General features: G+C 45.1%; 1 protein-coding gene across 2 annotated transcripts in view; it reads right to left on the bottom strand.

The window, feature by feature from the left end:
• The window catches only part of sdk1b (sidekick cell adhesion molecule 1b), a 237,723-nt gene that overhangs the window by 39,346 nt on the left and 175,221 nt on the right, over nt 1-23,156 (bottom strand). For both annotated transcript variants that reach the window (XM_052084701.1, XM_052084702.1), the window contains 7 exons: nt 21,224-21,339; nt 17,023-17,218; nt 14,339-14,437; nt 8,016-8,207; nt 2,780-2,901; nt 2,584-2,696; nt 300-450 (listed from right to left, as the gene is read on the bottom strand). In XM_052084701.1, coding sequence (XP_051940661.1) covers nt 300-450; nt 2,584-2,696; nt 2,780-2,901; nt 8,016-8,207; nt 14,339-14,437; nt 17,023-17,218; nt 21,224-21,339 — 989 coding nt within the window. The remainder of the gene's footprint in view (nt 1-299; nt 451-2,583; nt 2,697-2,779; nt 2,902-8,015; nt 8,208-14,338; nt 14,438-17,022; nt 17,219-21,223; nt 21,340-23,156) is intronic.

Here is a 23,156-nt window from a genome sequence, read left to right as displayed (position 1 = left end):
GGAAGGTGTCAACCACTTGCTGTGCACATTCCTAGGTCATAAGCTGACATTTTACCGTATACCGCTTTTAAGGGGGGATGACTCGTGGTGGGCCTCGGTGCGTGTTCCACTGTCACTGATTTTTCTTTTTGCCTTTAGTACACCAAAGTACATTTAAAGTGTCTGTGCTTCCAATGACGGTGTGAGGGCTTTTGCCACCTTTGATTGCGGGCTAGTAGGCGCCAATGCTAATGGGCAAACACACGCTGTCAGCCTGAGCACAAATTATTCCCAAAGCGTAGTACTTTGTATGCGGGTACCTTCCACCTGAAGCAAAGGCCGGTCTGCGTTGGAGACAGCATGGTGAGGTTAGACGGGTGTGTGTCAGGGGCCGCCTGTAAGGTTTGGATCAGCCTGGAAGGGCTGCTAGGGGGACTGGAGCCCACGATGTTCACCTGCTGCATCCTAAAACTGCGGAGAACACACAAAACACAGCGGGAAGGTAATTCAACGGGTGGGAAATAAAGGCAGACCGCCATTGCTGTTTGGAATTTGTGAAGCTACTACAGTATCAGAAAGAAAATTCAGTGAAATTAGGTCATTTGTTGTTTGTTGGGTTATGTTCTTAAACGTACAACTAAATAAATGAACAACACATAAAATACAGGTGTGTCTCGAGCTATGACTAATTCAAATCATCTTTCCCTATAGAAAAGAATGTAAATGCCATTAATCTGTTCAAGCACACTCCCCAAACTAATATTTTTTTGGAAATAAGGAAAATACTACTCTATAGTAACATACTTTAGAAAAGCTTAGCATATTTAAATCAAATCTAAAAACAATTTGTGGTTTATAATTTAATGCTGCAATCCAATAAAATAAGACATCCAGACACTGCAATATTTATTTTTGTTGAGGACTAATACTATGTACTGTATATCGATGAGTATTGCTAGATTCATTCTCCATCTTCATGTGTTGTTCCACCATTTGTGTTCACATATCTGTTGCTGAAAAAGTTGCAAACCTGTGACGATTGATGTCAACCGTAAAAATGTCGGTGGCATTTTCCACAGACTTTACTTTTTTTATGGTTTCCATGATTGGAAAATTGGTCAATCATTTTCCAGGTTTTCAGGACATTTGGGAGCCCCGTCTATTACTTGAACATCAGTTTTCAATCCTGCTCACCCTACTCAGGATCAAGTGAGAAACACAGTTCACACTTCCTGAGATGTTTGTTTAACACACACTGCATATACACAATCCAATTCACATTCATCGCACCTTCACAAGCAGAACACACGACCTGTGAAGAGAGCGAGAGAGCGATGTGGGACGGGGGGGGGCGCAGCTGTGTCACCGGCATATTTATACCTACATATTTAGTCAGGGGAAAATAGACAAACAAACAAACATGCAAACGTGATAGCATATTATCCAGACCATTCACAGGGGAGCGTTTGCTAGCTAAACAAATACAGCCACACCTCTGATTGAACCAACAAGGGCAGAAAGAGACTGTCTTAGTATTTGGAAGGCGGGCTGAAAATGTGATAAGAATCAACATCCAAGTGCGCCACTCCATCTAATGCCCCAGTGGGGCTGACATGCGACAACCTAATCCTTTGGCGTGCGCCTGTGCGCACGCACACACGCGCGGCGTCATCCAAGACGAACACGAAGATTGAAAGAGTTGCATGCAGAGTTGATGCTGAACCAAATACAGAGATCGGTTCGCGATCTTAACGAATGGTTCGCTGTTTGCCAAAGTGCTGAAATGAGTTGAATGAAGTTAATAATCGTTTTACTATGTCAACAGTATGATAGATTCTGATCTTAAGCACACAGCTAAATGAAATTAAAGAATATATAATGAATAAAACTCATTACTGGTATAACCAGTTTCAATGTATAATGAGTCCCAGATTTTTAAAAAAATGGTATGGAGTACTCACTCAAACTTTCAATTCAAGGTACAACCAAACGGCTCATTCAATGACTTTTATGCCTTCCTATTCACTTATTAACATATTTTTTACACTCACGCGACAGTTACGAATGTTAGAACGTTTTCTGAAAAGCACTGCCCGTAAGTTAATAAATGTTGTCGACAGGTTGACAGATGATTTCCGTGTGGTGGATTTTCTCTGAGGGAGAAAAAAAAATGAAACCAGAAGAAATTGGGAGTGAGCAAAGTGTCATGGCTCTCTCTCTCCTTCTCTACCTCCTTACTCCTCTGGCCACTCTGTAATGACCTACCTTCCCCCTTTTCCTCATCTCCTTGCTTCTTCGGGTTGCTCATCACTTTCTACGCACACCTTGCTCGCCCCCCCTTCCCTCGTTTTGCCCCCCCCCCTCCCTTCCCCTCGCGCTATTTGCTATTTGCGGGAGGGTAATGAGGATCTGCATGCAGCAGCTGTGAAGGTGCTGACAAACAAAAATAGTCTCATATGGAACTGTCTTTGTGATTTATCTGACTTCACCCAAGGCTTGCAATACAGCAAAAACTGCCAGAGAGTAACATTTGGGAGAGAGTCAGACGTGTGTGTGTCCATAAATGAGATGGCATTATTGTGTGTATGTGCGTTTGCTGCTTACCGATACTGAGTGAAAGGGGTGAGGTTGGGTATCTCCAGACTGTCAGCGCCGGCCTGGTTGTCCAGCTGGTAAACAAGCCTCCAGGCGTCCGCCGCGCCGTCCTCCTTCACCACCTGCGATCACCAAAGAGGCAGCATTGTGCGATTGGCTCGTCAAGGACAAATCGGGCAAATGCTGCAGAGACGCCGGCGCCCACTTGGCCTTCGACGATCCATCGTGAGATGGCCGTCTTTCCATCAGGACCGGGCCGGAAGCGCAGGGTCACGGTCCGAGGGCTGATGTTGGAGATGACCAAGTTGGAGGGTGCACCGGGAAGTTCTAGAGCACACAGAAAGTTTACTTTAGCGACAAACAAAGGGAAAGAACAAAAGGGACAAAAAGAAACCCTACGCATGAGACATTTATGGGAGGGTAGTCAGACAGTTCGTGAAATCATCAAACGCCACCTGCTGGATGTGGTTGGTCAGTGCCCCACTTGGCCCCGATCCAAGTGGACTGTGATGGCACAAAGTGAACACAAATGCATGGTTTGTTATATTTTTAAGGGGTTCCGGATTGTGGGTAGAGACAAATAATGAGACTATGGGACCAAATGTGTGCATTTTGATTTTAAAAAAAAAGTTATTTATAGATTGATCCATTTTGTATCTCTTCGCATTGCTAACATTTTCTACGTGGCATTCAAACATGAGCGTTGACTGATATGCATCCTGCATCCGCCTGGGTGGAGACTTGTGATTATAACGTGTGGAAAACCAATTCGCTCAATGGTAAATTAAAGAAAGAAGTGAGGCCGAGGTAAACTGGACCAATCGATGTTTCTAATCTCGACCTCCAGCCTTCTGACGTGTGCTGCAGAAAAAGCTAATGACCTTTTTCGGAGCCACGGTATGTGGATGATATTCTATTCCTTGCATACAAGATATTCGAAATTTGCAGTCTCCACCGAATTTTTTTGTTGTGCTTTTTAAATGGAAATAGGATCGAGAAAAAAATCCTGCAATGGTCAGAAAGCGAGAAAGGCTCCAAAATTTGATTCAATCACGGTTTCACTGCACTTTTCACAAAGCCATACCAAACAAACAAATAAACAAAGACAACAAAAAACAAGCAATCGCTGCTGTAGTTCTTCACTAGAGAGGGGGGCACTGCTACTTGTACTTTCCAAAAGTCATCTCTGAATGCAGGCAGGTCAGTTTGCAAAAAATGCACAAATACGTCTGGAGTCTGATTACATTTGTGATTGGAATACCGTGAGTCCATTTCTTGTTCCTTCGGGCTGTCATGCGCATGTAAATGAACATTTGCAGGTCTGGAAGACGACAAATTTAAAAAGGAGCTGAAGATGGCAGAATTTTGCTAGATTTGACATGTGCAAATGATCTCAGTCAGCTGCTGTTTACTTTAGTCAGTCATCTTCCGAGGCGCTTGATCCTCACTAGGGTCGCGGGGGGTGCTGGAGCCTATCCCAGCTGTCTTCGGGCAGTAGGCGGGGGACACCCTGAATCGGTTGCCAGCCAATCGCAGGGCCTGTTTACTTTAATCTACGTAAAAAGGTTACACCATCCATTGTCTCGGGTCACGGGCGTGTTGGAGCCTATCCCAGGTATTTCGGGCCAGCAGACAGAGTACACCCTGAACTGGTTGCCAGCCGACCTGACACGCATGTTTTTGGAATGTGGGAGGAAACCGCAGTACCCGTAGAAAACCCACGCAGGCATGGGGAGAACATGCAAACTCCACACTAGGGAATGCTGAAGCCTGAATCGAACCTTGCACCTCTGAACTGTGAGGCCGATGTGCTAACCAGTTCCCAATGTGCCCCCGTACTAAGTTACATTGATTCATTTTTCTGTTTAATTCTTATTCCATGAATGCGGTACTTTCGACCATCTGCTCTGCTCAAAAATCAAACCAGGAAGAGGAAGAACATAAAGCTGTTTTTTTTTTTAAGTAACAGTACTGTATGACGCGACGAGACGATGCAGAGAAGATCAACGTCTGGCGGTGAGCGATGACTTCAACGCACGATGCAATGTGAGTTCATTAGGGCCAGACAAGTGCGGGCATGGAGCCCCGTTAATCATGTTTGACCCTCCGTTAATTGCTCCATCTCCGCGGCGAGAACGGATGAAGGGGAACCGTCAGCGCGCCTGAAGTCTTTGCGGCTGCCAGCAGAAAAGGCAGCAGCTCCCACTTTGTGATTGTCACGTCCAAGTTGCCAAAAATATAATTACAAACGTACTCTCGAAGCTCGCCTTGTTTCGCGGCAGCGTATGCTGGATCGAACTGGGCACTGCCTCGCAGGTAGACCATGACGGAAAAACAAACAAACAAAAGCAATTTTGAGCCGGATGTGCAACTCGTGTACGTAACTCACTAAAACAATCAATGTAACATGCCAAACAAACACATTTAATAACTAAATCAGCCAACCTTCCTACCGACATTACCACGATTGAAGCAGATCACAACTATGGTGGATCTAAAAAGTCTACACACCACTTTTCAAATGGCAGGATTTGGTGTGTGAACACAAATCATTTCAAAACATTTTCCACCAATAATGTGACTTGAAACCAGTATAATGTATTGGTGTTTAAAAAAAACAAACATCTTTCTCATAGGTGAAGTTGCATAAGTGTGCACACCCCCTTAAACAGGGAGGCGGCGAGGTGTTCCCAAACAAGCAGTCCCACTCAAGTCATGTTAATTGGAGTTGGCGTATACTCGTTTAAAGTACATCTGATTTGCCCCGAAATTATGTTCGGATGTTTTAATAGGCTTTTCCAAATATATGTTTGCTTTCTAGCAGAAGCCTGAAAGTTTTATGCTCATCTTGACTGCTATTTCAAACTGTTCATTTCGGGGCGAATTGGAGACACTTTTTACGGTGACCGACGTGTGCCGATTCTCATTTCACATGAATCTCAAGGTGATTATTTCATTGTGATCACATCCCCTCTTTGAAGGATGACTTTTTACAGCATATAGGTAGCATCCACAAGGGATACCCGCCTAATTTCGTAAGTACATCCATCCAATGTACAGTATACAAAAACTGTGGCAAAGCTAACTAACCAAACCCTGGGAAAGTTCCCTCAGTGTGATGTAGCACATTTTAATAAAGCGCTTCAAACACATTGCAGAAGATCATTATTATTACAGATCTCGCAATCCTATGGTACGTTATGAAATGCGGACGCACCAAATGGTACGGCCGATGGGCGCAACGTACAATTTGCGTGAGACAATTTACGGTGAATATGTAATTGCACGGCTTATTTAGCTTCAAGGCGCGCGGAGCTGCTATTATACTTTGCCAGTTATTAGCTGGGATACATTACACATCAATGATGCACTTTTAATTTGCACAACTGGAAGGAAAAAAAAATTAAAAAGTTAGCCGGCTTCTTCACTGACAGCTGCTGGAAACATACCTGGCAGGCGGAACACAGGCAATATATGTACAAGCTTGTTTCTGTTAATAAAATGTCAGCCGGCGAAGCGGCGGGGGGAATCTCATTCCATTTTTGCGGAGGATCGCCTCAACTCAATCTCAACAAGGGCGAGCACTTCAAACTATGTCGGTCGAATACTTGATAACTGCGGACGCTCTAAGTGGTCCCCCGTGATCCGTACGATTCTGCAACGGCGTCGTATTTTTGTCAACGTGGCAGAATACAGATTGGAATAGCCCGGTATATATATTTAATAATTTGTCGGAGCATTAAAAAGGCCCGCGGAGAGGGATTCTTTGTGTTATCGTGATCGGACTGGCGACAAAAGGACAACTGTAAGCTGGTGTTGTGATGATGATGTTGACACGCGGCGACTTGCTGTGATGAATGATCAAATGCGGCGAACTTCATGAATACATGAATAGAGAAACAAGATAGGAATCCAGGAATCCCGAGTCTCTCCCTTCATTCTTTTGTTCCGTTTGAGCATCTTTAATCCTTTGGCCCCCGTCTTTCTTTGACGAGTTTTGCTTTCATGAATTAATGAATATCTCGCGAATCTAAGAACTGTCTGCATTCATCTTTGCTCGCACTCTTCCTGCTTTTATTCATGAATTAGTCATCAGAAAGTGTTAGCGCGCACGCACGCACACACGCACGCACACACGCACACACGCAAACACACAAATCCTGATGCTCAAGCCGAGTTTCACTTCCACACTCCTCTACCTCCTTGTTAAGTCTTGCTGCCTTTAGGACAAATTTTGTTCTGCCTCATGATGTTTTTTTTTCCCCTATTCACTTTTATTTTTTGGGGGCGCTCTTTTGATGACCTCTTGTCCGTCCAAGCGCAGACATTTTGAATCAGTCCGCTAGTAGAATGACTGCTGATGAGCCGAACAAGTGCAATCACACTAACTCAGCAGGCACACCGAAGCCAAGTCCTCTCTGAGATATACTGCAAATCACACATTGTGCGTGTTGGTCTGACTGGAGCTGATGAGTCATGCCGAGTCATGCGCTAACCGAGAGATGAGCCATGTACAGTATAAGGACAAGGGACAGACACCAAATGAACACCACATAACGGCTATAATGGACCATCAAACTCGTAATAATTAACGTTTAGATTACCAGGAGGTAGATACTACTTATTATTGACTCTGAAGCAAATTCAGGATAAAGAAAGGTTTTAAAATGGTTCAGTGGTGATCCGGCGCACAGTTTGAGACGAAATATGTAGGAGACTACGGCTGGAATTTCAAACCAGCGTCGACAACAGCACCACAGGAGTAGCTTGTGAGCCTGTTCTGAAACCAGGCATGGTGTTTCACCGAGGAATGTGATAAATGTGATCATTTGAATAGATAAAATGTTTCTTGGAGGGGAAAAAAAAGATCCCTGCCATGAATTAATTCTATTTCTTAGGTAGAATTATCTCATTTCTTTGTTTGGGCTGAAATAGATTAAAAAAAAACAAATAAACAAACCAATGAAATATTGACCACATTTTTTGGACATGTTTAATGCTATATATATATATATTTTTGTTGTCAGTTTATTTCAAGAGGTCGACTGGTTAGCGCATCGAAATCTCAGCGCAGAGGTGTGAGGTTTGATTCTGGCTCTGTCCTTCCTGTGTGGGTTTTCTCCGGGTACTCTGGTTTTCTCCCACATTCCAAAAACATGCATGACAGGTTAATGGGACACTCTAAATGATCCCGAGGTGAGAGCGTGAGCACGAATGGTTGTTTGCCTGTGTGTTCCCTGCGATTGGCTGGCAACCAGTTCAGGGTGGTCCCCCCCGCCACGCCATGATGACACCTGCGATATGCTCCAGCATGCCCGCGACCGTGGATGGATTTTTTTTCAAGGGTTTAAGCTTTAAGGAGTAAAACTTTATGAAGGTTAAACATGTGAGCTAACTGATATATTAAAAATCTTTGAAAGGTCAATCTGTTTTCCTCGTACCTGGAGGGACGCCCGTGGAGATGTTGGACGATGTGACCACGCCCCGTCCGGCGGCGGTCAGCGCGGCCACCTTCAACCTGTATGTGGTGGTCGAGGTGAGGCCCGTGAGCTGGTACCGCAGCGTGGAGTTGGACAGTGCTCGCTCCTCACACCTGGACTGCACGCCGGAAGCCTCCCACCACAGCATGTAGCCTGAGAATCAGAATCAGAATCAGAATCAGAATCATCTTTATTGGCCAAGTATGTAGAACACACAAGGAATTTGTCTCCGGTATAACACGCTGCACTAGTATCATCGTAAACAACAAAATCATTGAAGCATTTTAGAGTAACCACTAGTTTTGAAGTACCATTTTGTGGTGCAAGAAGAGTGACTGTCAGTGACTGTTTAAGGAGTTAATGGCTAGAGGGAAGAAGCTGTTTAAGTGTCTACTGGATTTTGTGCGCATGGATCTGTAGCGTCTGCCTGAGGGGAGTGGCTGAAAAAGGTGGTGGGCAGGGTGCGGGGGATCCAGGAGGATTTTCCGTGCCCTTGTCTTGATTCTTGCAGTGTACAAGTCCTCAAGAGTGGGTAGGGCGGTGCCAACGATTTTTTCTGCCGTCCTAACTGTCCGTTGAAGTCGGATTTTGTCCTTTTTTGTGGCGGCCCCAAACCAAACCGTGATGGAAGAACACAGGATTGATTCGATGACTGCAGTGTAGAACTGTCGTAGCACCTCCTGTGGCAGGCCATGCTTCCTCAGCAGCCTCAGGAAGTACATCCGCTGCCGGGCCCTTTTCAGGATGGAGATGGTGTTGACTTCCCACTTCATGTCCTGGGAGACTGTGATTCCCAGGAACTTGAAGGTCTCGACGGTTGACACAGGGCAGTTGGATAGTGTGAGGGGCAACTGAGGAGAAGAATGTTTCCTGAAGTCCACGATCATCTCTACAGTTTTGAGCGTGTTCAGCCCGAGGTTGTGTCGGCCGCACCAAAGCTCCAGCTGCTCCACTTGTTGGCGGTACGCAGACTCGTCGCCGTCTTTGATGAGACCGATGACCGTGGTGTCGTCTGCGAACTTTATGAGTTTGACAGCTGGATCTGTTGAGGTGCAATCGTTTGTGTAGAGAGAGAAGAGCAGAGGCGAGAGGACACATCCCTGTGGGGCACCAGTGCTGGTAGTGCGTATTGATGATGTTGTTGCTCCCAGTCTCACCTGTTGTGTCCGTCCCGTCAGGAAGCTGAGGATCCACTGGCAGATCGTAGGGGACACACCGAGGTGGAGTAGTTTGGGGGTGAGGAGTTCCGGGATGATGGTGTTGAACGCAGAGCTGAAATCCACAAACAGAATCCTTGCGTAGGTCCCTGTGCTGTCGAGGTGCTCGAGGATGTAGTGCAGACCTATGTTGACTGCGTCTTCCACAGACCTGTTTGCCCGGTAGGCAAACTGGAGAGGGTCCAGCTGGGGTCCAGTGACGTTCTTTAGGTGATTCAGCACAAGGCGTTCAAAGGACTTCATGACCACAGACGTCAGGGCGACAGGCCTGTAGTCGTTCAGTTCCGATGTTGCCGATTTCTTGGGAACTGGGATGATGGTAGACTGTTTGAAGCAGGATGGGACCTCACACAGCTCCAGGGATCTGTTGAAGATTTGTGTGAAGACCGGAGCCAGCTGGTCAGCGCAGACTTTCAGGCAGGAGGGGGACACTTTGTCGGGCCCCGGAGCTTTCTTGATCTTTTGCTGCTTGAAGAGCCGTCTCACGTCCTGTTCGTGGATCTGTAGTGGAGAAAAAGAGGGTGGGGGGCTAGGTAGAGTGGTTTCTGGTAGAGGTGGGTGTGTGTGGGAAATGGGGGTATCCTTTTCAAATCGGCAGAAAAACATGTTTAGTTCATTAGCAAGACCCTTATTGTTCACTGTTTGGGGGGATGGCATTCTATAGTTAGTGATTGCTTTCAGGCCATTCCATACAGATGCAGAGTCGTTAGCAGAGAACTGGTTTTTCAGCCTCTCTGCATAGCTTCTCTTTGCGATGTTAATTTCCTTTGTCAATTGGTTTCGGGCATGTTTGTACAGTGCCCGATCTCCACTTCTAAATGCGGCCTCTTTCTCTTTCCTGAGTTGCCTGAGTTTGGGAGTAAACCATGGCTTGTTATTGTTAAACGAGCGGAAGGACTTCGTTGGTACACACATGTCCTCACAGAAACTGATGTATGATGTTACAGTGTCTGTGTATTCATCCAGTGTGCCCGTTGAAGTTTCAAAGACGCCCCAATCAGTGCAATCTAAGCATTCTTGTAGAGCTAGCTTTGCTTCATCTGTCCATTTTTTCACAGTCTTAACAACCGGTTTAACACATTTGAGTTTCTGTCTGTATGTAGGTATTAAGTGGATTAAATTGTGGTCAGAAAGACCCAATGCTGCACGGGCGACCGATCGGTATGCATTTTTGATTGTTGTATAGCAGTGGTCTAGAGTGTTGCCTTCTCTGGTGAAACAGTCGATGTGCTGCTTATATCTGGGAAGTTCACGGTTAAGATGTGCTCTATTAAAATCGCCCAAAATGATCAGGGGTGACTCTGGGTATTTTAGTTCGAGTTTGTTTACTTGTTCGGCTAGCGTTCGTATCGCCGTGTTAGCGTTAGCTTGTGGCGCAATGTAAACACCGACTAGTAAAAAGGAGGTGAACTCACGTGGCGAGTAGAATGGCTTGCAGTTTAAAGACAGCGACTCCAGGTCCGGGCTGCAGTGTGCGTCGAGCTTCGTGACATCAGTGCACCATTCTTCGTTGATATAGAAGCAAATCCCACCACCCTTCGATTTCCCCGATAGCTCCGTGTCGCGGTCGGCTCGGAGAAGGCGGAAGCCGGGTAGATGTAGCGCGGGATCTGGATGGCGGTCACTGAGCCAGGTTTCAGTGAAGCAGAGCGCAGCAGAACGTGCAAATGTTTTGTTGGTCTTTGTGAGGAGAATAAGTTCGTCCATCTTGTTTGGCAGAGATCGTAGATTAGCAAGATGGATCGATGGGAGCGGGGTTCGAAATCCTCGCTGCCTGAGCTTGACGAGCACGCCGGCTCGCTTCCCCCTCCTCCGGCGGCGTCTCCATGCTCCGTACAGCGCAGCCGCTCCGCTCGCGATTAGCTCCGAAAAACCTTGTGGATTTTCGTGTGCTGGTGAAAAAAGACCGAGCGTAGACTCCCCAATGCGCAGCAACTTTTCCCTCGTGTAAGTAAGCCGCTCAGGGTCGCCAAAAACAAACGAAAATAACAAAAACAGGGATAATACTAGGGAGCGTGTGACCGAGGCTGCCATACCTGTCGGCGCCTGAGGGGGACGCATGCCGTCATTAATATGGCCGCTTGTACATTTGACAAGCGAGTGTACATATCGCCGTGCTACCGAGGCCCAAAAAGTAAATAAATGACGCTGGAAGTAGGAAGGGGTGAAAATCTCTCTCTGTCCCATCACATCTTCACAGTCATACATCACACTCCGGCAACTTCAAACGTGTGCGTGAAAATCATATTCCTATGGTGGTGTGTAGCCCGGGAGAGAATGCGCCGTCCCTCGTGAGTCCCTATAGGCTCACAGGCAGAGGATTAAAGAATAATGCGTGAGCTGATCTTGACTGGGCGGCCCGGTAGTCCAGTGGGGTTAGCACGTCGACTTCACAGTGCAGAGGCACCAGGTTCAATTCCAGCTCCGGCCTCACTGTGTGGAGTTTGCATGTTCTCCCCGGGCCTGCGTGGGTTTTCTCCGGGTACTCCGGTTTCCTCCCACATTCCAAAAAACATGCGTGGCAGGCGGATTGAACTCTCTAAAATTGTCCCTAGGTGTGATTGTGAGCGTGGATTTGTCTCTGTGTGCCCTGCGATTGGCTGGCAACCGATTCAGGGTGTCCCCCACCTACTGCCCGAAGACAGCTGGGATAGGCTCCAGCACCCCCCGCGACCCTAGTGAGGATCAAGCGGTTAGGAAAATGGATGGATGGATGGATGATCTAGACTGAATAAATTGGATCACACTCTGCTGTGTGGCTAAGACAAATCCGCAGGTGCTACAGCAGCCTTGTGTCATTTACGCCAGGGTCTTTGGTTTCAGGTGTTGGGTGAATGAAGGGAATTGGAATTTTCGCAGCCATTCCAGCCAGCGTGGCCGACACGAAGCAGTGACGAAACATGCACCGCGCTGAGGGATTTTGACAGATATCTGTTTGTCGCACCGTCTCTGCCAAAGGGAAGTGGCGGCCTATATAAAAAAAAAAGTTTGCAAAACACAGCCTGGACTGAGAGATAAAGGCGTGCGCAGCTCCGTTCTGTCGTCAATGCACGTCCGGTCGGCACGAATAAAGTTACAAAATATGGTCGCAAGTGCACTATAAAGACTGGGATGTGCGTGAGTTTCACCGTTTGAGTCATTCTGAGATGGTGGTGCACACAAGGAAGTTGCAATGTTGTCCTCAGCAGATGAAAGCAGGTATTTATGTATGTGTTAAACAACTCACGAGGAGGCCGGCTGGAGTTATAGCTCACAACATTAGTGGTTCTTCAGAAGGTGACCCGGGCCACTACATACTCCTCAGTATGTCTAGTTGATTGATGACGGACAATTTCTACATATTGGGATGCCCCTGTGCTCTAGACAAACAACAAAAATATGTCTCCTGTTTTCCTTGCAACTATCTGGTTTTAACTTTTCCCTTCACGGCAGGTTTTGAAAAATACATTACTCAGACTGGATGACAAGATATGTTTTTTTTCTTCAGAATTACGTTTCACCGAAAGCCGTCATGAGCCTTGAGCAATGGTAGCCCAAAATTGCTCCGTGACCAGCGAAACGAACCATTTTGCATTTTTTTGCAAGGTGGGTGTCGAAGGGAGTCATAATTTCATTGAAGCTACATTATTATTGAACTTTTGCGGGAAATATTACTTTATAATCTCAATATTTATGATCTCCAGTTTTTACAACTGACATAATAAATCTTGGCTTAAGAAAAACCTCAACCTTCCACGGGGAGAGGCATGGATGCTCTATTTCTAACACGCACCATTCCTCATACAGGGGAACAGGTGGTTCACGTCAAGAATTTCCACAACTCAAAACTTCATTCAGTGGTTCTCGAAAAGAGACAAAGGCAAAAATGTGTGCATGTGTGTGCATGTGTGTGCATGTGTGTGCGTGTGTGTGTGTGTGTGTGTGTGTGTGTGGCCCAAGTTGCCAGCTGAGGCCTTGTTGGAGATAATGTGAGAAGACAAGCTGCACAGAGTGGAGATTAGTAGGGTGACGAAACGGTTGCACACCATCAGAGGGACTAGGCTTGCCTTGGGCATTGCATGCATCCAAAACACCCAATGAAGACGGCCACAGAAAGTGTACATATTTTACTTGTACATTTTATGTGTGCGCGTGTGCGTGTGCGTGTGTGTGTGTGTGTGTGCGGGTGGGCAGAGACAGTACGTTCGAAGCTTATGACAAGGGTATTTGTGAAGTGCGAATACGTGAATCATCCCTTCCAACAGGGGTGTCAAACAAATTTTTGTCACGGGCCACATTGTAGTTACGGTTTCCCTTGGAGGGCCATTATGAATTTTGGGAAACCATATCAATGTTTAAGCCCCTGCACATATTACATACACAGCACACAACAAATTGATGAATAAGTAGTTTTAAAATCAGAAGTCAAGAATAATGACTGTTATTGTGGATTACATATGACAATTTGAAATTTTGGTTCAGACTTTAGCAAGCATCGTGGAACTTGACATGCGTGATTTGCTTTCGCGGGCCGCATAAAATGATATGGTGGGCCAAATCTGGCCCCTGGGCCTTGACTTTAATATCTGTACCTTACAATCATCCTTAGTTAATTTTATAGAGCCTACCACTGCTCGTTAGAAATTGTAATCCCTCCACAGGTGGTTAGGTAAGTGGGAACATACAGTCGACAAAGCAAAAACAAGCAACCCAGCCAATGGCCTCAACTGACACTGTCACTCAACACGCCGAGTGGCTCACGGTTTAGCCGGTTAACAGACAGCCAACTCTACATTTGCCGTCGCTGATGTTCACGTCACTCAACAGGCCAGGCTCGACTTTTAAAGGCACACACACACTCAACATCACAGATACTACAGCGTCGAGGGTTTCGACCCCCAAGTGGACAGAAATAACCACACAATGCATATAGTTTGGTATTATATCCACAAAGCTTGAATAAATAAAGCCTATTTGCAGTAATTACAAAACATAATCATTTTCAGATGTTGGATATACTCGTGAAACATAGCCGGTTTCGCGGCACACTAATGTGTTGGATGTGTTAGCATTTCGTGACAAACTTACCGGTAATAATGCCATTCTTTTCTTCAGGCTCTGCCCAGCTGACTTGCAAGGATGTGTCCAAAATTTTGGTGAAACTCAAATGACGGACAGGCCCGGGGGCTGAGAAAAGAGAGTCAGAACGAGTGAAAATAGAGCCGATACACTTTTAACTTGAACAGCACAAATTGTAAAAAAAAATTTAAATCATAATAATAATAAAAATCATTCAACACAAACATAACAGTGGAGAACAATGTTTTTAAAAGTTGTGTTGAGTTAGATTTATATACCGCTGAAATCTAAAATGAACGTGCCGATTCCAAAATTGCAGTCCGTTTTCCAGAGAAGTAAAATTCCACGGATTAGCTGTTGTAAGACTTGCCATCTCATTACGATTGGACAGCTACATGGCAACTAGTGGATCCACAATTGAACAGTCTGGTGAGAGGTGTGTGCAGCGCCCACAATAATAAAACACAAAAGAGAAAATTTTGATATACAGTGGCGCCTTGAGATGCAAGTAACACGACTTTTCACGATACAAATAATTTGAGCAGGGTATCAATGATTTTGGGATGAAGTCAGCCTTGATGGCGTTCCTCTTTGGCAAAGCCTTTGTTCATAAAACTTCAAGAATATAGCCCTACGTGAAGTCAGAGGACATTTCAATCGGGTCGAGATAAGTACAAAACAGAGAGTTGTGAGGAGTTGGCGCACGCTATTATCAGGCTGCCAACCAATCATGCCGGCATTGACCACTGTTCCACGCACGCACACACGAGCACGCGCACGCTTTTCCATGCGTGCCAGCCATTTTTCATCTCATCCATGGCTCCCTAAGCTCCTCTCCCAGCAGAGCGATTAAGCTATTCGGCTGAGACATTCAATAACACACACACACACAACCAACCCCCCCTCCCCCCAACCCCCCCCCCCCACACACACACACGAAACCCCATCATCAAGCAAGAATTACACCCACCGTTAACCCTGCAACACGCCCAGCACCCGATCAATGCGCGTCAACCATTATGTATGTGTGTGTGTGCGCACGTGTATATGAATGTGTGTTTCTGTGTGTCGATGCATGTGCGTGTGTACATGTTTGTGTGCGTGCGCATGGCTTCTCATAGCGGTCCCCCACTCAATAATTGCTGCTTGCTCATGACAGCTTGTCTATCTGCCGTCGGCTATTGTGTTTACTTGACAGTGCGGCCGCGAGCGTACTTGCGGTAGAGGAGTGGTGGCTATTGTTTACCCACGTTGTCTTTAGTAACAAACATGCCTGAAAACAAATGGATACAGCTACTGATCTTCTGCTTCTGCTACTGATCTTCTGCTTGGCTCTCGACAAAGGCGGACGCTTTTTTGCACTGCTCCTGCCCTCAACCCACCCTTTCCTTGCTCGCCACTTAGTCTTTGTGCTGTCTTTGTCTATCTTTTTCCTAGCCTCCTACCGTATTTTTCATCCGAAGAACTAACCATGGAATTAGTTGGCTGGTCTCTCGATGTAATAGACAAAATTTTTTCGACGAAAAGAGCGGGCAGTGGGAAGCCTGCTTGCCGTCCGGGGACACTTGCTGCCGGATACGCCCTGGATCCATGGAGAAAGTGGAGACCGGTGTGCCTGGCAGTACTGTCCGTGGAGGATGTGGAAGACATCTACATTGTTGGCCTTTTGATAACAGGTATGCTGCTGTTTGGTGTTGGCAGCTTTCTGTTCTATCGCAAAATTCAACCGACAGGAGCGGCTCTACTGGAAGTGAAGAAGCTGCCGGTCACTCTGGATGGCTTGGCGCGAATGTCCAACACTCAGACTCAAGCGGTGACTGAGCTCAACCGCAATATTGTCGCGGTTTTGGAGTGACTCCGCGCGATCGACAACACCGTGGAGAAGTTACAACCCGCGTTGCGGAAAGAATTTTTCGGATCCGACTGATCTGCGTCAGTGAGGAGATACAGACCAAGGACTCAAGCCTGTCTGGAATTGTTGGCGGCCGTCCCTCCAAAACAAACAACGCTATCTGGCCTTTCCCCTGGATGGAAATAAGCATGGAATCTAGGGCCCCCACCACCACCCCCCTCCTTCTCGGCCATGGACTGATAAGCCGGGACTGTTTTCATGATGAACAGACCTCGACGAAGCAGCTATGACCTGTACACGCATACACATACACAACTGGACAACCACACGCGCATACACATCCTTGTTATCACCATCTTCATCGCTCAGATTCTTTTTCCCCCGTGACGTGGTTCGATATGCGGAGTGCAACGGTGACCATGCAGCTGGCCATTTCGGTTGCGTCGCGGTTACCCCCCTCCCCCCCCCCCCCCCCCCCTCCTTCCCATTCATCCTCCCCCCTTATTACATGTTATGTCTTGTGACTTGTTGTAACTGTCATATGCTTATTTATGTGCTAGGGTCTTCTTTTATCCTGGACTTAAATTATCCTCGGAAGAGGACAGTTTGAGCGTGTTTTTTTTTTCCTCTCCCTACCCACCGTTTTTCCTTTCTGAATTCTGATTGTAATTTCCCCATTAGGGGACAAATAAAGGATATCTTATCTTAAAATGTGCACATCACCAGTTCTGTCAATGCAGTTGGATTCTTGCTTCAAAGAGCAATTTTTAAAAATTGAACTGGGACTGAAATCTGGCGGGTGATTTCTTTCTTTTTTTTGGGAGTGGGTGCATGTACTCACTGTCTTCGTGTGTTTGGAGCATGGTCGGAGGGCTGCGTGGTCCGTCTCCAGGGGTTGTGAAGCACAGGATAGAACCGAAGTACCAGGTGAATTTCTTCAGTCCACTAACCAGGCCCGTATGGCGCGAGCTGGGGTAGTCCGGGGTGATGGTTACCACGATGACATCCTCCGGAGCCCGTTCCGGCCAGACCAGCAGCTATGGCAGGGAATGTGAAAATAGGAATATTTATAAAGTTCATCTAGGCTGCCATCAGCATCTCCACTTTTGCAGTCAAACACCCCGAGTTTTCTTTGACAGCGAGTGAAACGTGTGAAGGGATCTCAGTTTTTTTCCTCCATTGGCTTGCCCGCTCGTTCTCCTTCCGAAATTTCCGGCCTGGCGGCCAAGTGGGCGGGTGCACATGCGGCAGTTTCACAGGATCACGCCCATTTTCCACTCAATCTGTCAAATCGCATCTACCTTGCCCGCCCACGACAATGTATTAGCACGCGGGCCGATCCTTCCCCGTGCGAAAATAGCATTGTAATGGAAATCTAAACGATGTATTAATGCTCGATCGCTGCCGGGTGCACATTTACATTTGTCACTGTACTAACAGCGGTTTGAGCAAATCAAAGCGGTGACGAACCGCTCCCGAGGCGAGATGCATTGTGTTCACAGCGTGGCGAGATATCTTAATTACACTTATCAGGTGCGAACAATCAAGGACGACACCGACAAATTGTTGATAAGGCAAAAGTAGCATGCACTATCAAAAACGAGCAGGGCTTCCTCGCACGTTCCCTCCGGGATACGCTGCGCTCCATTAGATTCCATCTGACTGCTGCATGGATTTCTTCAAGCAGTCTCTCTGAAAGTCAAATGATTCATTAAGCCCTGCCGTGTCCACAGCTGGCAGCGCGTCGACAACTTCAATCCGAACACGTCAATTTATTCGATCATTATGAGACTGAGAATGACGCTGCTTGACAGCGTCACCTGAAAAGAGGCGGTTCTAAAAATAATCACGTGTTTCATGGCCGACAGTCTGGCACATAACAACGATACAAAGTGAGTGGTACCTTGACCTGCGAGTTTGAGTTGAGACCAAGCTTGTAACTCCATTTAATCGCCTATCAAAGCTATTTTGTTGAAATGAATTGAAGATGCTCCAGCCACCAAAAAGACTGATTTACTTTTTGAAAGAAAAACTCAAACACCAATTGATCATAAATATCCATCCATCCATGCATTTTCTGATCCGCTTTATCCTCACAAGGGGTTGGGGGGAGGGGAGGGGAGGTGCTGGAGCCTATCCCAGCCGTCGGGCAGTAGGCAGGGGACACCCTGAACCGGTTGCCAGCCAATCGTAAGGCACACAGAGATGATCCGCGCTCACACTCACACCTAGGGACCATTTAGAGTGTTCAATCAGCCTACCATGCATGTTTTGGGAATGTGAGAGGAAACCAGAGTACCCGGAGAAAACCCACGCAGGCCCGGGGAGAACATGCAAACTCCACACAGGGAGGCCAGAGCTGGAATTGAACCCGGTACCTCTGCACTGTGAGGTCGACGCACTAACTACTTGATCACCGTGAGCCCATTAAAAGCCAAAAATTAGCCTCATTTGTTGCGGGGTTTAAAGCATGTCGGGGAAAAAAAAAGAGCAGTTTATAGTCGGGGAAAATATGGTCAAACACAATACAAGAGAAACACGAAGAATCTGTTTGATAAAGTTGAGTTTAGCTTAACGTTGACGTGTGCCTTTGAGGGGCGTGGCTTTGTGGTGCACAATCCAATTCCTTTTAGCCGTTATTATTTTCAAGAGACGATTCATCAACAATCATTCCGACGGATTTGACGGAATCCCAACCCTCAACACACTTCGAAAAGAAAGGCGTCGCATGTTGTTTGCCAAATGAAGAGACCTCGAGAAACACTTTACAACTCCAGTCAGCCGTCTTAATTGCTACGCTGCGCCAAAAGCCCCAATCAACCATTGAAATGGGCCACTGACCGCCATTTAGGGAGAACGTCAGAGGCAGCCGGACACTTTCTAGTGGTCGTTTTATTTTTTTCTCCACGCCTCAGGGTGCCCCGCTGAAAGCCAGGCCTGCCGTGGCAAGATAAGGGCTCCTATTGTCGTTTATTATCGCCGGAGTACAGTTTGGGCGCAGTAAGAGTGTTGATTTGGCACCCTGAACATCTGATGGAAGTCCCTGCGCTGCAGTTTTTTTTTTTTTTTAAAGGTTGCCAAAAGGGATCTGTCGCACGATTGCCATAGTGACATGTTGAGCTGGACTGGAGACACTAAGGCGAGTTTAATTCACTGATGGGCGCTCGTCACAAGCAAGCACGTCCTGTGCTGTACGTGAATCACAGCGTTGCCATTTTTAATGGGCCAAGTTCAACTTGAAAAGTCTCAAAGCCCCCCCACCGTTCCCCCCCAAAAAATAAACTACACAGCACAGTTGCACTGACTCAGGAACAGATGGGCTTGCTTTTACAAAGACAAAAAAAAAGCCTAATGGAGATAAATTGCCAACACAATTAAGATGTATCACTTTATTTTATTATTATTATTTTTAATCGTGCTCAGTTTAATCGTACATTTCCCTTTTGTGTCTACTCTGTTTTTCCTCAACGGTGTCGGCTTTTAAAGTTCATTTTTAATTTGAAATCTGTGCTGCGCTTTCATCCAGTTTGTACTGTACAATTTTGCACTCAAGAGAACGTCTCGGTGAATCGCAAAATAACGGGGACAAATGAATGCAATTGATCCATTTTCTATTTTCTATACTGTACCCCTTGACCTCATTTGCGTCTTGACCAGGGTTTTTACATTGTATTTAGGTTTTTTTTTTTTGGCCTTTTTTTCTAATTAAAAATGTAGAAGTGATACGATTACTTCATTAAGAACAACTACTTATTAAATTATCAAATTATTTGACCATTTTTGTGGACAACAACAGGAAATAATTTATTAATATTTTTGGATTTTCCGCACTGTCCGTTTTAAATATTGTCCTGTTTTTTATTTTTTATAAGGGAATGGAAATTAAAAGGTTTTTAATCTGAATCCTTGATTAATTGACAAAATAATCAATAGATAACGCATCTATTCAAATAATTGTCAGTTGCAGCCCAATAAGTTAGTTTTAATGAGTTTTTGGAGTGGGTTTGTTAGTTTTCGTGAGTTTGGAAAAAAACAACAACATTCAGGCCATGCTCAAACACTTGCGAATCCTTGATTAATTGATAAAATAATCAATTGATTAAGCACCTCTTCAAATAATTGTCAGCTGCAGCACAATAAGTTCGTTTTAATTAGTTTTTGGAGTGGGTTTGTTAGTTCTTATTAGTTTGACAAAAAACAAACAAGCAACATTTGGGCCACACGCAAACACTCACAAACCTTTGCCTCCCTGCATTACAACATTGACGCTAATTAGCGTTCAAATTACCAGTGAGATCACGAGGCTTTCTTTTTTTTGTTTTTTCAAGCACAGAAGTTTGCCTTTTATCTCTTATCTTTTCTCATTTTAGGTTTAGGTTGACAGTGATTGACAGAGAATTTCTACTGGGAATGACATCAACGGCTTTGGTATCGAGTCATTGCAATTTAAATTAAAAAAAAAAAACACTCCAACAATGTGTCATATCTTGATAAACTCATTAGTTGGATAATTTGTCTCTCAAGGCACCACTGCACAATACTTTTATCAACACGCTCAACACATCCATAACCCCAAAATGATCCCTGTGACTAAGAAAAAGTTTTTCTTTGTAGCTTATTTAAATGAGCGTGCAGAAAAAGTTCAAGGCACCTTTTTAAAATATTGAATGACCTTTATAAAACTATAAATATATTACAAAATTATGAGCTGCATAATTATATCCATGCCAAAAAGGGACTAGCGGTTATAATTGTGACCTCAGTATTATTAAACACTGTCTCGCATTTTACTTTGTATTAAAATCTCTAATTTTGGAATCGTGATCGAGTTGAACAATGACATCCTCTGAAAGTTTAAAAAAAGTTAACTGAATCAAGGGCATTTTCATTAATTCTTTTGGGGGGGGGCACATTTAACTTTTCACCGCTTTAAGATAAGAACATTTAACAAAACCTTTTTTTTATCCCACAATGGAGAAATTCCCGTTAATTTTAATGAATTATTATTTTTTAATTAATCGCACTGTAGTACGTTTGTTTACCTTGTATCCCTGGTTGATGCCGTTGATGAACTGCTGAGGCGGCGGGTTCCATGTGAAGCGGAGCGTAGTGGAGTTGATCGCGACAACTTCTACTTCCTGTGGAGGAGCTGTGGGAACTACATAAACAGACCATATATAGCCACGGTGGTTCGCCAAGAGAACAGAACGAGATACAAAACACACCCATCAGAAATGGAACACACGCTGCACAAATGCAGACTCACAATGGAGAACGCGGAATAATTTTGAGATGGCAAATAACGTTCTGGAAGCCGATCACTTTTTCCATTCCGAGTAGCCGTTCCTGCCTGCCTTGCAAATACGGAAGGCTGGCCTCATTGCCAAATGGCATGGCTGCTCATTAAGAACCCTATTTTAATTTTGCATTCATGTATTTTGCATAGCATTGTCCAGCAAATGAAAGAGTGTACTCGGAGTCATGTAAAATACAGTATGGCTGATGAGAGGAGACATCATCATCATACATGAAGTCCACTAAGAGACCTCAGGGAAGTGCAAATGACATAGTTTCTCAAATGGTGGCTCATGACCTAAAAAGCGGGTCGTGGACTACTCGGGGGTGGGCGGGCGGAGAGGGGGGATGCATATATTGTATTTTCCGCACCAAAAGGCGCTTCGGAGTATAAAGCGCACCTTCAATGAATGGCCAATTTTAAAACCGTTAGCAAATATAGGGTGCACCACATTATAATGAAGCTGCAAGAGTGGCTGCGGTTACATTATGCATCCACTAGATGGAGCTACACTGAGAGAATACAATACAGCTTTATTGATATAGAGCCTTCACAACCGCTGCAACTGTAACAAAGCACTTTACAGAACGTTTAAAAGACTACGTCCAAGAAATCAACATATTGATCCATATATAAGGTGCATCAGATTATAAGGCGCAATGTTGGTTTTTCAGTAAATCGAATGCTTTTTGGTGTACCTTATAGAGCGGAAAATATGTTATCTGTATTCCGATTTTTTTTTCCTTTTCGGCACAATATAGAGGCGCAGCTAGTTCCTGCATGGAAGATATTAAGCAATGATTAGAATTGGTGTTTTCGTCACTCGTTAACTCCAAAAAAACAATGCAGCTCTGCTTTTGGCTAGCAGACATCACAGCTAGCAATATGTTCTTGAAATACTGCTGTAAATGTATTTTCTGAGGCTATTTATATACAAAAATGGCCTTATTGTCCTTAACTTCCATAAAAGTGGGTCACAACTTTGCATCAGCAGGAACATGCACGTCTTAAGGCGACAACAGTAGACCGACTTAGTGGATCCTTTCTGTCCAATTTTTACGGTTTTAGTAAACCTCGTGATATGAATAGTGCCCTCAAATAAGGCACCAGGAGCTGCGTAAACCCTCGCTGTGTTTATTGCGATTCTTCTGGCGAATGAATTGATTTTAGGGGCATCAAAATGACTGAAAACTCAGATTTTTGAAGGCGCGTAGTGAAAATGTCTTCCCGGGATCGCTGAAAGAATCAACCCCCAACACATTTTTGTTGATCAACATGAAATTGGGTGGACACATGAAATCCATTTTGGGCTGAAGTAGCTGTTTTGGGTTAAATACACGTAAAGCGTAAGGATTCTCTGCCTACTCTATTTAAAGTGGCTGAAGTATCAGAAGTTTGATTTGGATAATTAAGTTGAAGTTGAAAAAAATGTGTCACCCGACATATTTGGTTGACGTGACAAGACGGAAGTGACTTGTTTGTTGTCCCTTATTATGAAGCCAGAAAAAAACAAAAACTGATTGCATCAAAATGCAATGGTCATCATTTCCAAAGTGTTTGGAAACTTTTCAGATCAAAACAGAAAAGTGCGTTGGGCAGACAGTGCTTGCGTGGAAGTGCTGTGGGGAGGACCATTTTAAAAGCCAGCTCATTTTTAAGACTTACCATCTTTAAGACTT

Source organism: Hippocampus zosterae, chromosome 13, assembly GCF_025434085.1.
Source record: "Hippocampus zosterae strain Florida chromosome 13, ASM2543408v3, whole genome shotgun sequence".
In the NCBI taxonomy this organism is placed as follows: domain Eukaryota; kingdom Metazoa; phylum Chordata; class Actinopteri; order Syngnathiformes; family Syngnathidae; genus Hippocampus; species Hippocampus zosterae.
This window is presented reverse-complemented; position numbering and strand designations above follow the sequence as displayed.